Consider the following 14,417-nt stretch of genomic DNA (forward strand, 5'->3'; position numbering starts at 1 on the left):
CGTCAATCTTTATTGTTGAAACATCTGTTGCTTTTGTTAAGACCGTTAAGACTGATTATAGCTTTCCAGTTGTATGGGCTGGCGGAGGTACAGAATTTTGAATTTAGTCTAAACTTAAGTAATCGGCAATTAAACAAATAAGGGAAAATAAATAGGGAGACTTAGATTACAAACAATAAAATGACCACTCTTTAGGAATATGACTGGTAAGTACTGTACATGAGGCAAACGAGTAGGCGAATAGCCTGATGGTAAGATCACTGACACCCGTGGACACCTGAAACACCAGAGAGGTTACAAGTGCGTTGCCGACCTTTAAGATGGGAGTATATATGCTCTTGACTTTGACTTTTTGCTATCATGCTGCTAACAGCTCCTACGCTCCTATATAAGAGCGTCAGGGAAATAACAATATGTGAATTTTACATCGCGACTGTATCGGTAGTACCGGTACCTACTGTATCGCGGCTGTATCAATGCTGCGGTGGCAGCAATGGTTGCATTTTTATCACCTGTCAATAGTGTCAATATCCTCCTTCTCAGCAGAAAGGGATCTAGTAAACCCTTTTATAATTAATATAAGGTAAGGTGGGGTAAGACTATCACCGGAGTAAGACTATCACGACATATCGACCGGGATATGGACCGTGATTACCTTTTGTATTGTTTTCGAGCTCCCGATATTTCGACGTATAAGTCTGGTGAAACTAACCGTGAATCATTCGGAATCATTCAGGAAGGTAAGGGAATGTAAATCATTTTAGGACGTGTAAGTTTAAAATGAAAATGTTTTTCTTAAGCAATATTAAATTAAAGTAACCACAGTAGGCAATAAGATGTACCTATGTGGGCTATGTACTTAATAATTAACTAGGCAACTAATTAGCTAAGACTACCCATCTGTGTTTTAAGGGAGTCCCCTTTGCCAACAAACTGTCTTGTTTGAGATTATTTTTATTAATCATTTTTATATTAAACCCATACATGACGTTGACGACTTCTTCAAGGCGACATATTCAGATGGTGATTACCTTGCTTATTTTATTTTTTAAAACTGTAAGACTATCACTTGTATGGAATCCTCATAATTGGAATTGGCATTGTATTGAATTGCCCCGAGCAAAATAAACTATGTTAGTCTTACCCCACCCCACCTTGCCTTAAGTATAGTCACAGAATAAGTAATAGTTGGTATAGTTATCACTTTTATAGCACACAGAAATTGATAAATGTATAGGTACATGCAGCGCTATCATGGTCGCATTTTTATCACCTGTCATGCCATGCGTCACTTTCGCACTTACATATTTGTTAGAACGTGACAGGCATGGTGACAAATGATAAAGAGCCGACCATCTTAGACCTACGTAGTCCCTGCACTCGTCTATATAGTCATTCTACGACTCATCTTTTCGAACAAACTACGCCCTTTCTACTTTCTTCAATTAAAAGTAAAATTATTCTAAAAAGTAAATACTTAGATAAATTAGGTAAATGATGAAACATCCAATGTTACGACTTCCACCATAAAACGTGCTAATCATTTTTAATCTGTAAATAAGCTGTAACTGTAAGCTATAACGGGCAACATACAAGTATAAAACGACTTATCTCTCCAAGCCATGGATATAACTTGTATGTACCTACGTTCTTTTGTGTTAAAGGTCTGTCACCGTACTCACCGTTCTCAAGATCGTTACGCAACGGGCTGATCCGCTCTGATTCGGAGCGCGGTGATGTGTGACTGTCATGTATCAAAGGTACCGACATACGTACCGATCTACGTGGTGAGTATGCAGTTAACCCTACGCGTCAATAAATATTGTGATAATTATCTAGGATAAAATTACAAGGATAACCAGAAATCTAGCGATAAATATTTTGATCCGTCAATACACTACCTTACACGTCAATAAATATCGTAATCCGACAGTTTATATTGACGGATCACAATATGGATCTTGCGTGTAGGGTTCGCCTTAAATTAGAGTGAAAATATTTAGAAGCCCAATGTATTATATAGGTAATATATTAACACATAATTTTATCGGGTATATCGCGAATTTAATTTGTTGCCTTTATTTCCGAATTCTTTTGACAAAGATAGATATAACTCCGTAATAGATGGATACAGTCTAAGAAAAACGTGCCTCGAAAATCAAGAAAATTTGATTCTCGATCAGAGGGCGCTACTAGCTTTGGCCTACTGTCGTTGACGGTTTCCTAAGTTATTTAACAATTTTAACGCATATCAATGAAAGAACATGGATCAAAATCATAAAAAAAATTAATGCAAATAAAAAAAATCATTTATCCATATTTAAATACATTTCATCGTATTTTTATAAATCTTCATTTTTAGTTTTAAAGTGTGTCGATAGATGGCAGTGAATTTACTGTGGTTACAAAATCTACTATGACAGTACCGCTCTATCTTATTATATCCTCTTTGCTTTTGACCCGTGGCGAGGGCCTAGTCAAGATGAAAATTGTTCGTAAAGAAACGAAACGAAATGCTATCAGAGACAGATCGCACTAATATGGAAGAGTGATTTAATTTTAGAGTTTCGTTGTTGCTTAATTATCAGACACGAGTTCATGTAGAAAAAAAAAAGAAATAGCTTCGGCTCGCCTGAGATTATTATTACCTACCATAAAGTACCTAATCATAGTTTATGTTATTTATGTACCTAAACATGTCCCACACAACACGTTATGAAAGCCAGCTCTATTAATCCACTCCTTTCTAGAATGTTAAACGGACAAGGTCATTAAGACAGCTACCAGCTTTTTCCCGCCCATTTGTCAGGATCTAAATGCGATGTACTAAAACGTTCTTCACATTATTCATTCTTAGGCTTCGTCTTAATCAGTGACGCTACCAAATCACCTTGTAAAAGAACATTTAGTATTTCTAGGAGCGTATTCGGAAATGCAAAATACAATAACAATTTGATTTCTATATCAGTAACCACACATATCTGCACTTAGCGTGAGGTCATTAACCTCTTTTCTGTGTAAGGTAAGATGAATGATCCTGACCAAATTTTTAGTAATTTTTTGCATTTCTTCGAGAACGATATTTTCTGCTCTACACAGCGCAACCGAGGTTTGAACAGAAACATTGATATTTTTTTTAAGAATACGTTTTTTCTTTATTAATTTCTTAAGGGACCCCGGCAAGCTCGTTTCTCCATACAAACGTAGTTCCGCTCTCATTTTAAAACGACTAGCTAGATTGCTCTGAAACTTTATACTTACAATAGGATAAGATATATCCTATGTCTGTAATTACTTCATGTAGCTAAGATAACATAGTTTAAAAAATACAGCGAATTTGAGTTTTTCATACAAAACTTATTTTTGCTCTATTTCGTTTGTTTTATAAACTGGAGCTCTCCTCCTTTTTCTTTGCTCCATCCCACTTTAGGTGGGGTCGGCTCTCCTAATTTTTCGGCGCCAAGACTGCCTGTCATGGGTTGTCGGGTCGGGTAAATTTAATTTATTAGCTAGTTTGGTCATGCTGGTCCACCATGTCAGCAAAGGGCATCCGCGGCCTCTCTTACGTTCCGGGAGGCATAGAGCTTTTATGACCACGTGTTCTTCGTCTCTACGCATTACGTGGCCATACCACCTTAAGCGACTTTCTATTAGTTTTTCGGGGATAGGGGCCACTTTTAAGCTACCACGGACATATTCATTCCGGACTTTGTCGATTTTAGTTACTCCTCCTGACCATCTTAACATTTTCATTTCTGCGGTATGTAATTTTTGCACATGCGACTCTTTTACCGTCCAGCATTCCGCCCCGTATAGCATCGCCGGCCTCACTGCCATCTTATACACCTTGCCTTTTGTGCGAACAGGCATACTAGGGTCACATAAGACTCCAGTTAGCGACCGCCATTTTTGCCAGGCAACACTTATTCTATGCCCTATGTCTGGCTCTACATTCGCGGTACTGGCAATTATGGATCCTAAGTATTTAAATTGCTTTACTTTTGGTACCGGTGTTTTATCAGGATAGCAAATCACTGAATCATTTTCTAAATTGTTGCTGCAGATGCATTCGAGGTGTTCCGTTTTTGTCCTGCTAACCCTGAGGCCCGCGTCTTCTAGGGCATTTACCCACTGACATAGAGCATTTTGGAGTTCTTGAGTAGTTTTGGCGATAAGGACGATGTCGTCTGCGTATAAGAGATTCCAAGGTAAGGGTTCTTGAATACGTTGAGTGATATAGTCCATGACTAAGTTAAAGATCAGAGGGCTCAGTGCTGACCCTTGATGAACTCCCACACCCACACTGAATTCCTGGCTGAGACCTGCTGCTGATTTAACTTTGGTGCGTACATTATGATACATGTCCTGAACCAACTGCACTATAAACTGGAGCTATATAAACTAATTATAGACCTAGATATACCTCATGTCAATGTATGTACGAAGTTTCATTACAATTCAACACGTAGTTTTAAAATTTTATATGGGAAGGTGCAATTCGGCCAAAGGTTCGCCATTCTGCCTAGTCGGACAGCCGGAAGACAGGACTGCTGTAGCTTATAGTAGACCCAAACCAAACGGACGACCGGGGTCATATCTCTATCTATCTCTCTTGCCCTAGCTTCGACCACGCGGGCGTGAATGAGAAGTTTTACGACGCCGGTCGTCCGTTTGTTTTGGGTCTACTTTATTGTTTTTTTTTATATAATTGTAGAATGATCGTAGCCAAAAGAGTATACTTACTCCAAACGTTAGTTGAAACAATTTCACAATTATTATTAGTAACCAAGACTTTTCATAACCAAGATTTAAAATTAGTATTTATCGTCGAAATATTTGCGCGTTTTTAGTTTCGATAAAAATTGTCGAAATTACAAATTATCAATGTATTATTATCGTTATTGCGCGTTAACAAAATATTGTCATGGTTTTAACATTATTACAGCAACAAATAAGGAGCGAGCGCAAGGCAATAATGACACCATTTAAAAATTTAGTAGGTAATTGCATTTAAATTAAATACTTTACAAATTACGCATCTTTGCTAAAAATGCCAGGTATTCTTGCGTTTACACTCCGTTTTATTACGTGTTAGGTGATTTCTACATAACTGAGGTATTTTGTTTTATTTTGATTGACTTATTTATTTATGTTGTAATGATAATAGATCGATGGATGTTTAATAACGTTAATGAATTTATTATTTTAATGTGGATTAGTTTTTATCAGGTATTTATTATTTGTTGTATTTTTTAACATTGAGTATTGTTTTGACGTGTAATTGAATAAATATTTTTTTATAGATGCATGCAATATAATATAATGGCATTTGGAAAGTTACTGATCCCCTTTAAAATTCGTCAAGAGGTACTTGTAGGTACATACCTATCCAAATTCCGGGAAATTTAGTAAAACCATAGAGTAACTTATACTAGAGCGGTACTGTCATAGTAAATTTTGTAACCCCAGTAAATTCACTGCCATCTGTCGACACACTTTAAAACTAAAAATGAAGATTTATAAAAATACGATAAAATGTATTTAAATATGGATAAATATTTTTTTTATTTGCATTAATTATTTTTATATGATTTTGACCCATGTTCTTTTACTGGTATGCGTTAAAATTATAAATAACAAACGAGACAGTCAACGCCCTCTATACGAGAGTAGGCCAAAACTAGTGGCGCCATCTGATCAAGAATCAAATTTTCTTGATTTTCGAGGCACGTTTTTTTCTTAGACTGTATCCATCTATTACGGAGTTATATCTATCTTTGGTAAAACTCACTGTTAGGTACTAGCTGGAATTCCAACCCATGATCTCCAGTTTGGCAGCCGATTAGTCCATAAGAGTCCGTCATATCATAACACAAGAATCACAAGATAATTAAATAAATATCGTGATTAAGCGATGTATGCAAATGTAGCACAGCTTCATTCCATTGTGTTTTATCAGATTGACAGGTTGTTTCAAAACCAACCGCAGTTCACCTGCCATCTTTTCGTCAATTGCCTTTTGACACCAACCTGTCATTTTAATTAAACCACTACTACTTGTGAATATCGATTTATCAACCTGTTTGGGGAGGTATTGGTACGTATACGTATTGGTTACAAAATGTTACTGTTAGCAGGCTTAGGGTTACATTTTTACTAGACGCATATTAGGTATTATATACATATTTCTTCTACTTGTTGCTAGGCCTACCTAGATCAAGAATACATATTTTTATTGACTTTATGAATTAGGCATATAACAAAAGACATAACGAACGACGAAGCGTAACCCGTGCACTCCGTTTAGGGACTTAGATATACAATAGATACCTAGTTTATTTAATTATTTTAAACCGGGTCACTCACGTATTATTAAGTCGAATAGCTCGACATGTGTCATGACAATAATACGTGAGTGACCCGGTTTAAAATAATTTAATATGTTTGAGTCTCAAGGGAGTTTTATAGATACTTAGTTTGTTTAATTATGCCGGTTTACTTGTAGAAAAAGTATTGTACTTATATAATACTTAGCGCCACTTGCACTTTTCCACTAACTCGGGGTTAACCGGTTAAACCCGGAGTTACCAATGGCTACCAGTACAATTTGACACTGGGTTAACGGTTTAACTATTTAACCCTGGGTTAGTGGATGGTGCATTATGTTACTAACATTATAATTAGCTTTTGAAATGGGACATATCACACTTTACAATTATTAATAACGTGGAAACTCATTACAAAAGGGTTACCCAACTTTACTCTTATTAGAACACGAACGATTGTAAATAGGTATGTAATTATATAGCAGTTCATTTGTTCAAATAGTGAATGCCTGAATGGTTTCATTATAAAACAACTTATAGCTATGGTTATCAGAAGGTCGTCCGGTTGCAATCAAACCTAACATTTATCTAAAAGTGCAACTAGTATTAAATTGATCCCATTAGATATCCGACATCAATATGGCATGAATAATTTATTCGCAATCTTGTTAGAGGTTAAAACCGGCCAAGTGCGAGTCGGACTCGCGCACGAAGGGTCCCGTACCATTACGCAAAAAACGGCAAAAAAATCACGTTTGTTGTATGACTTGTATGGGAGCCAGCCACTTAAATATTTATTTTATTCTGTTTTTATTTCAACTGTCTAGCTATCACGGTTCGTGAGATACAGCCTGGTGACAGATGGACGGACGGACAGCGGCGTAGTAGTAATTAGGGTGTCGTTTTTACCCTTTGGGTAACGGAACCCTACTAATGAATGTCCTAGCTCGTAAAATGTGTGACTTGTGGAGATTTAAATATAATGATAAGTGTTTTAGTTCGTAAAAAATACAATTCTTAGTCGTGTAAAAAAACTATATTTTTAAGAAAATTTAATTTACATCATAAAATAAAACTATGAAAACGGATTATATCGCGTATATTAATTTATAATACATCCCGACGTTTCGAACCCTTTACAGCGTTCGTGGTCAACGGGTGACTGAGGAAAAATTACAAAGTGCAAAAATACCCACATACTAAAATACTGAACAATCATAGACTACAAACTTTAAGGCTGGTTGTACATACAAAATCGGTTCATAAGGCTAGTTCATAAGGCTAGTTATACACTACAATTATTTTCAAGTAAAAAATATATACGCGATAAAAAACACACACACATCATAACTTTTTTTTTAAAGGCTATATTTTTATTTTCTATTTTATTTATTAGTTCCACTTAAATAAATGCCTGTTCCCGAGAGAAAATTATAGTTACACAAGTAACCCACTATTTAAAAAAATCAAATTAGTGTAGGGACGACTAGTACTCGTATATATGACTATTGGTATAAAGGCAATTTATTATTAGAACTCAAACCAGGCGTTCCCATACGCACTTACGTAAATACAAGACTTATATCATAACATAAAGTTACTTCTATTTCCTGAAAATGCTCTTATTCAACTAGCATTTATCTTATTATAGTATCTATTTTATCGAGATTGCAGTGAAAGCATCCAAACCGCTTCGTCCAGTTACACTTGTAACTTCCGATATTATCTTGCAATATCTACTACTGTAAAACGTGAATAATATAGATTTATTACTCATTGATTTTATTGATAAACCAGCATTTATCAAATAAATCAGCAGGTCCGCAGGTAGGGACCGGCAAGGCAAGGCAGCGCGAAAAGTGAAAGTAACTTACCTCGAAATCGGCTCGCTCCCGAACTACCATTACTTTTTTAAAGAAAATCTGAGGCATAATGACAGTTCACCTTCGACCTTAACATACATTTAAAAAAAAACAAAGTAAATTTTGAACGCCACTGAGATTTAAAAACGTTTGCATTGTTTATGGTTCAATGTCACTTAACTTTTTAAACTGCCGCGTTTTTAACGTTCCTTTGTTTGTAAACAACATGCACTGAAACAAACCACGTGAGCTTTTGTAAGTTTTTTATTTTATTTAACACGGACCTTTCCCTTCTAACACTCCGTAGCAACTAAGCAACATACAAACCATAATGTTTATAAGTATGAAACGTTGACTTCGCCGTAGGACTTGTCTGTCGCAATAGCACCGGCATGCAGTCGAATTTAATAAATTCGCGCAACCTACACTTCTATTGCGTATGCGATAAGACGCGAAATTGAATAAATAAGGCTGCAATTAAACGGCAAATGTTAAGTTTGTTTAATCTTCAGTGCAATACACCTAGGCGAGATCTATGATACGGATATCTTTGCGTTTTTGTAGAACACGTTTGGCATATACAACATACTCATGAGGAAATATTCATAATTGGCATAGTATCTTAAGTAGGTAATTAACTATGTTTTCAGAGTAAAGGGGCTCACTGACTATCAGGCCGCCGGACGATATCGGCCTGTCAGTTAGAACAAAAATTTGACAGTTCCCTACAACTGACAGGCCGATATCGTCCGGCGGACTGATAGTCAGTGGGCCCCTTAACTGTCTGTTGGCACTGGCAGTGGCACACTCTGCAGTCAAAAATAACTTATCGTTGTTTATTTTATTTATTATTGCTTACAAATACAAATCGTTTATTTACCAAATATTTTACAAATTGACATCACAGATTGAACTTAACAAAAAATTAAAATTAGCTTGTAGGCTATAATTAGATAATGCCATGTACCAATTTAGGTTCTAATTTGTTTTTTTTTTCTGTGACCGGAAGTTATCCTTAAACTTTGGAAACATACGAGACAATTGGGGCTCGTTACAATCGTTTCATTTGCGAAAATATATAAAATAAATAAAAAAATATGTGGGGACAATCTTATACAGATCGAACTAACGCCAAACTAAGCAAAACTTGTACTATGGATACTACGCGACGGTTTACATACGTATATAGATAGGTACATAATTCCATAACTCAGAAACACACAAATAAATGCTCTTACCAGAATTCGAACCCGGCACCTCATGGTGTGTAGGCAGTGTCACTAGGTCACTGAGTACGACTAGGTTACTTAGGAGGCCGTTTATAATATACTTAAGTAAACATGTTTTAAGTAAGTACGGCATATACGTATATATATAAGTATTATCAAGTCTACCATACCAAACCAAATACAACATTATAGCGTGGCCTAGATAATAAGTATATGCAAATGAAAGTGAATGAATAAAAGTGTATTTTAACAAGCGTATCGTTTACCCGTCACGCTCAGCTGCGATGGCATGTGAATAAACATTATGTTTTTATTCTATTTAAACCTATACTAATTTAATAAATGAAACCTTAACAACATACGAGGGAACCTCAATTCTAAATAGCTGTAGTGTGTAGTGCAAAATACGTTAGGTAAGGGTAGCTAAAAAAATTGTTACTAAACATATCTTTTATCAAGTTACGCCATCGCGCCACCGTTCATCTCTACTATTATTTAAGTAAGTACTATAGGTACATAAAGTGGACTCAAGCGGAAAATTCAAATGCTGCTTACAGATGCCTTTTTTTTCAAACTAAGCAAAGGCACCATATTCATATTCATTTTCCTTTATTGATAAAATTACAAATTTTACATGTCATAAATATTAATAAGAAAGTATATAAAACAAAATAAAACATTTTTGTATCCTTCATATACCTATACCAAGCTGTTACGAATATGGATAATCAAAAGTACCTTTACAGTGTAAAACTAACTACTTAACTAACTCTACCGTATCCGTCCATGTTTTATATATGCCGAAGTTTATATACAAGCTTGCCATTGCCATGTTCCCAAGAGGCTAAGGTAGCTGATATAGTGATATAATAAACTAAAACAAAACGGGCAGCTCGGACGGCAACCGTTTCATTCGTGAGAACACTCAGCTCAATTACACGGCTATTATTGGTTTTACTGCTCGAATTACACCGGAATTTCGTAATTACGAAACGTTTGAGCGGGTTAGAAGACTTAGAAGATGGGCTCAATAATTGAAGATTTTAGCCCTCCTACGGCAAACGTTTTCACGTGCATGGGGTTTTATTGAACCTTTTGGAAAAACAGGGTTGTACATAGGCTGAGAATGGTTTGTACGGATCGAAATATATTTTATTTTTATTTTTTATTTATTTATTATATATATATATATACCCTCCCGGCCGGTTTCGGCCACGGCGACTGTTTCAGTTCCGTTACTGTGTACGTTCGTGTGCTCGCATGTGGCTCGCGTAGCCGATTTTATTTGCGAAGACCCGTGCACATGACGGGTAGGAAAGCACACCATTGACGTAATTATACGTAATAGCCGCTGGTGGGCGGGCCTTATTATAAAGTACACAACAATTTTCTAACAATTATATTCCTCGCCAAACTGCGATTGCAAAAACACCCGATAGAATTAAATGATTCCTATTTAATTCTATTTTCTATACGCTTAGTCTATGTGGTATCAGGTTTTTGTGTAGAAGCCCCCAAAGACACCGGTTCTTAATTTCAGACCGTGTAGTATGCGCCATAAATGGTTAAGGCGCGCAAAATATGATGTGCACCTATTCAAAATATTCAAATACGTGACTAGCAGCAGCCGAATTGGAATGCAAATATTGCAATATTATTCACATGAAGAGTATCATTACTCATCCAATTCTAGGATTAAGTGGATAAGTGTAGGTTTCTATACCGACATTTATCGCCAATAGTCCGAAGTTAAGTACCGGAATCTCTATGGTCACGGAATAAATTCTGATAGTGTCTATGGCACCTATTTCTTTGTATGGGTCATGTATGGATAAATAAGATGACAAAGACAATAGAGTTAGACCAAGAAAAGTCTGCAACGATTTTGATAGCTCACGCAGCGCACGTGTTATTTATACGTCATTATTTGGTAACTCTATCTGAATTTATTCCGAGGCCATAGAAATTCTGCTGTCTAATTTCAGGTCCAAACATTATCTGCCTTGCAGTTCCTAGAAATACGTTTATTGATACCTAAGTCACAGTTTAAAAAGGACAAGTGCGTCTCGCCCACCGAGGGTTCCGTAATAATAATAATAAAGCCATTTATTCCCACCTAAACATAAAAAGAAAATTTAAGGCAACAAATTACAAATAAATTAATTATGAAGATTTACAAAAGGATAAAATAAGTGCATTAAACATTAATTAATCGTTAAGTAATTGTATAAAATCGATTATTGTCAAATACTTAACTACTTAATCATAACTTACTTAATAGATGCAGAGCCCGCAAGGGCCACCCGCGCAGACGCTGGAGAGACGACATAGACTCGCGCAAGATAGGAAATTGTGGTCATGCATGGAGGAGGCCTTTACCCAGAATTGGGTCCACAAAAACTTTAGTTAATTTTATTTTTAATATTTTAGAATTTAAATGAATTTGTACATAATGTAATAATTTATTTTAATTATTTTGTAATTTTAACTCTATATACCTATTAAAATTCTTGATGTACTGATTAAATAATAATACCAATATTAATTCTTAGTAAGTAGAGAACATAAATTAATTTTAATATGCTTCTATAAAACACATAACTATGTTTATCTACACAAATGAATTAAAAGATACAATAAAGTAATTGAAAAATAATCAAAGTAAAACTATGCACAAAGTACCTATGTAAAATGTTTAACCAGTAAATTGTTATTAAATAATTATTAATTTATAATTAGATTGCAAAAAAAAGGAACCAATAATATTTTAATCACTTGCATGATAGGAGTAGGTATCTATTAAGTAAGTTATGAGGGTTCCGTACTTTTTAGTATTTGTTGTTATAGCGGCAACAGAAATACATCATCTGTGAAAATTTCACCTGTCTAGCTCATGAGATACAGCCTGGTGACAGACAGACGGACAGGCAGACAGACAGCGGAGTCTTAGTAATAGGGTCTCGTTTTTATCCTTTGGGTAAGGGACCCTAAAAAGTATACAGTGGACCGACGATGCGTTGCGTGACTTGTATCTTTTTACATGTAATGTTTTTGATGAGTTGTTTTATAAACTGTGCCTAGGGAGGGAGGCCTAGCTAGCCTTAGCCCATACATTCTACGACTCTTCTCTTTTCGCACAGACTCTACCTTATGAATCTCATGTACGTTAATAGAAGTCTATTAACGTCCATAAGATTGCGGAAAGAGAAGAGTCGTAGAATGTATTTTCCGCACAGATGGGATGGAGACTTATGGAATAATGTCGAAAAACCCCCACTACGATAGATACGTAAGTACCTACAGGAATTTATTCCAACCAAGAAAAGTTACGTGAAACACTATACACAAGAAAGATCTTACGCAACTCAGCCGATACCAACAAACAACCATCTTTTTCTAAAAGACTATCGTAAAGCGAGATGCAAAGTACGGTAATTTTCTCGCCTATTCAATAGACCACGAATGTAAGTACACAATAGCATTTGACAGACAAATAAGGAAGGAGTCACGTATTGTTAGAAGATTGATATATTTATAATGTCCAGTTGAAAGTGACTACGTTTGGCGCAGTGATATGTATTGATTTTTGTTGGATTTAGCAATGACTGCTTATTAGTCATATGGGGCTTGGTGATTAGATTATTTATTCATTTATTCATCTACTTATAGCTATTATCTTGTCCGGTGGATTATGAATTTGCAAATTATGAATACTTAACCTACTCAGGCGGATTTTAATTTAGCCATATTAAAATCCAGCCACATTGGGCTTTGTATTTTCGATTAAGGTCTAGTTCTTACTATGGTTGCTTGTTCTTTCGTTAGTCATTACATTTGAAAAGACGCATGTCTACATGCCAAATCTATTACTAGTGGCTCTGTGAGCTGTAGATCTCGCAAACCATCATGGCTCTGCCAGTTTAAAAAAAACCGAAATGTGAATCGACAAAAATAATCTTTGTATCTTATTCTTGAGCCTACTTACAAAGTTTCACGAGAATCGGTTCAGAAATGCGACGGTGCTTACCAAGGTGCCGTACGCTCCGTATCGTAGCATAGTTATATCTCTCTCTATCACTTCCATATTAGTTTCGTTCGCTACGGAGCGTAAACGATTGGCACCATGGCTAGGCACCCTGTGGACGAGAACATCCGGACATACGAAAGCGTTTTTTGTCCAAGCTAAAACGGAGCCCTTAGCATAATCTCGCATTATCTACTTTTTCAGTTAGTAACGGTGTATATCTACTTGAAAAATAATTACTTTCCTAATACATGTAGGTATATCTTGTTTACACCATATGGAACACTGAAACTCTTGAATGTATTAATCAAGGAGGCACTCGTCTATCAATATATTTAAGCCTAAACAGGTGATGGTACTTACATAGTTTTAGACAACAATAACTCACCTTAACAAGGATAATGTATGTAATAAGGATATACGCATCAGAAAATTATGTACCTACTCACGTTTAAATCAAAGCCAGTGCTGACCCAGGAACGTTTGTGCAAAATACTCCCAACATATTTTGCCTTCCACTTTGTGAGGAACCCCTCATTCTTGCGTTTCGAACGCCGGTTCACTGTATATCGATCCATAATTCACTCTCACTGAACCTTCAATGCACTGAGTCCATCAAACCACACATACGACACGATATCTGCACTCCGCGGACGTGCTTAAACTAAATGCATAGAAAAATCTACTACCGTAAAAGATAAAGTTTGTTATATAAAATCTAAAGACGCGAACCGAATTAATTGCTGCTCTCTGAATATATTACCTACTAAAGTCATTACGCATCTAGTTTTAGTTTTAGCAACTTTAGAAAGTGTTTATTAAATTCTAGAGCGTCGAAAAACGCCTCAATATTTTCTGACCACATTCATCCAGGCCATAATTGTTTAAAAAAAACTGACCATAAACCGTTTTTAGTTTTAAATATTTATTTCGCGCGCTTTGGACGTAGACGTCAAACTTTAAAGTTTAAAATAAG

General features: G+C 35.8%; 1 protein-coding gene across 2 annotated transcripts in view; it reads right to left on the minus strand.

Moving 5' to 3' along the window:
• Nucleotides 1–14,098, minus strand: part of LOC134744528 (uncharacterized) — a 106,093-nt gene extending 91,995 nt beyond the window's left edge. Inside the window, exon 1 of one of the 2 annotated variants that reach the window (XM_063678333.1) lies at nucleotides 13,891–14,098. In XM_063678333.1, the coding sequence (XP_063534403.1) occupies nucleotides 13,891–14,019 (129 nt within the window). In that variant the 5' untranslated portion in view covers nucleotides 14,020–14,098. Of the gene's footprint in view, nucleotides 1–8,200; nucleotides 8,421–13,890 lie in introns of those variants that run through there. The other variant, XM_063678334.1, reaches the window with a different exon arrangement.
• Between the last annotated feature and the right edge of the window lie 319 nt (nucleotides 14,099–14,417).

The sequence above is a fragment of the Cydia strobilella genome, chromosome 10 (genome assembly GCF_947568885.1).
Source record: "Cydia strobilella chromosome 10, ilCydStro3.1, whole genome shotgun sequence".
Lineage (NCBI taxonomy): Eukaryota > Metazoa > Arthropoda > Insecta > Lepidoptera > Tortricidae > Cydia > Cydia strobilella.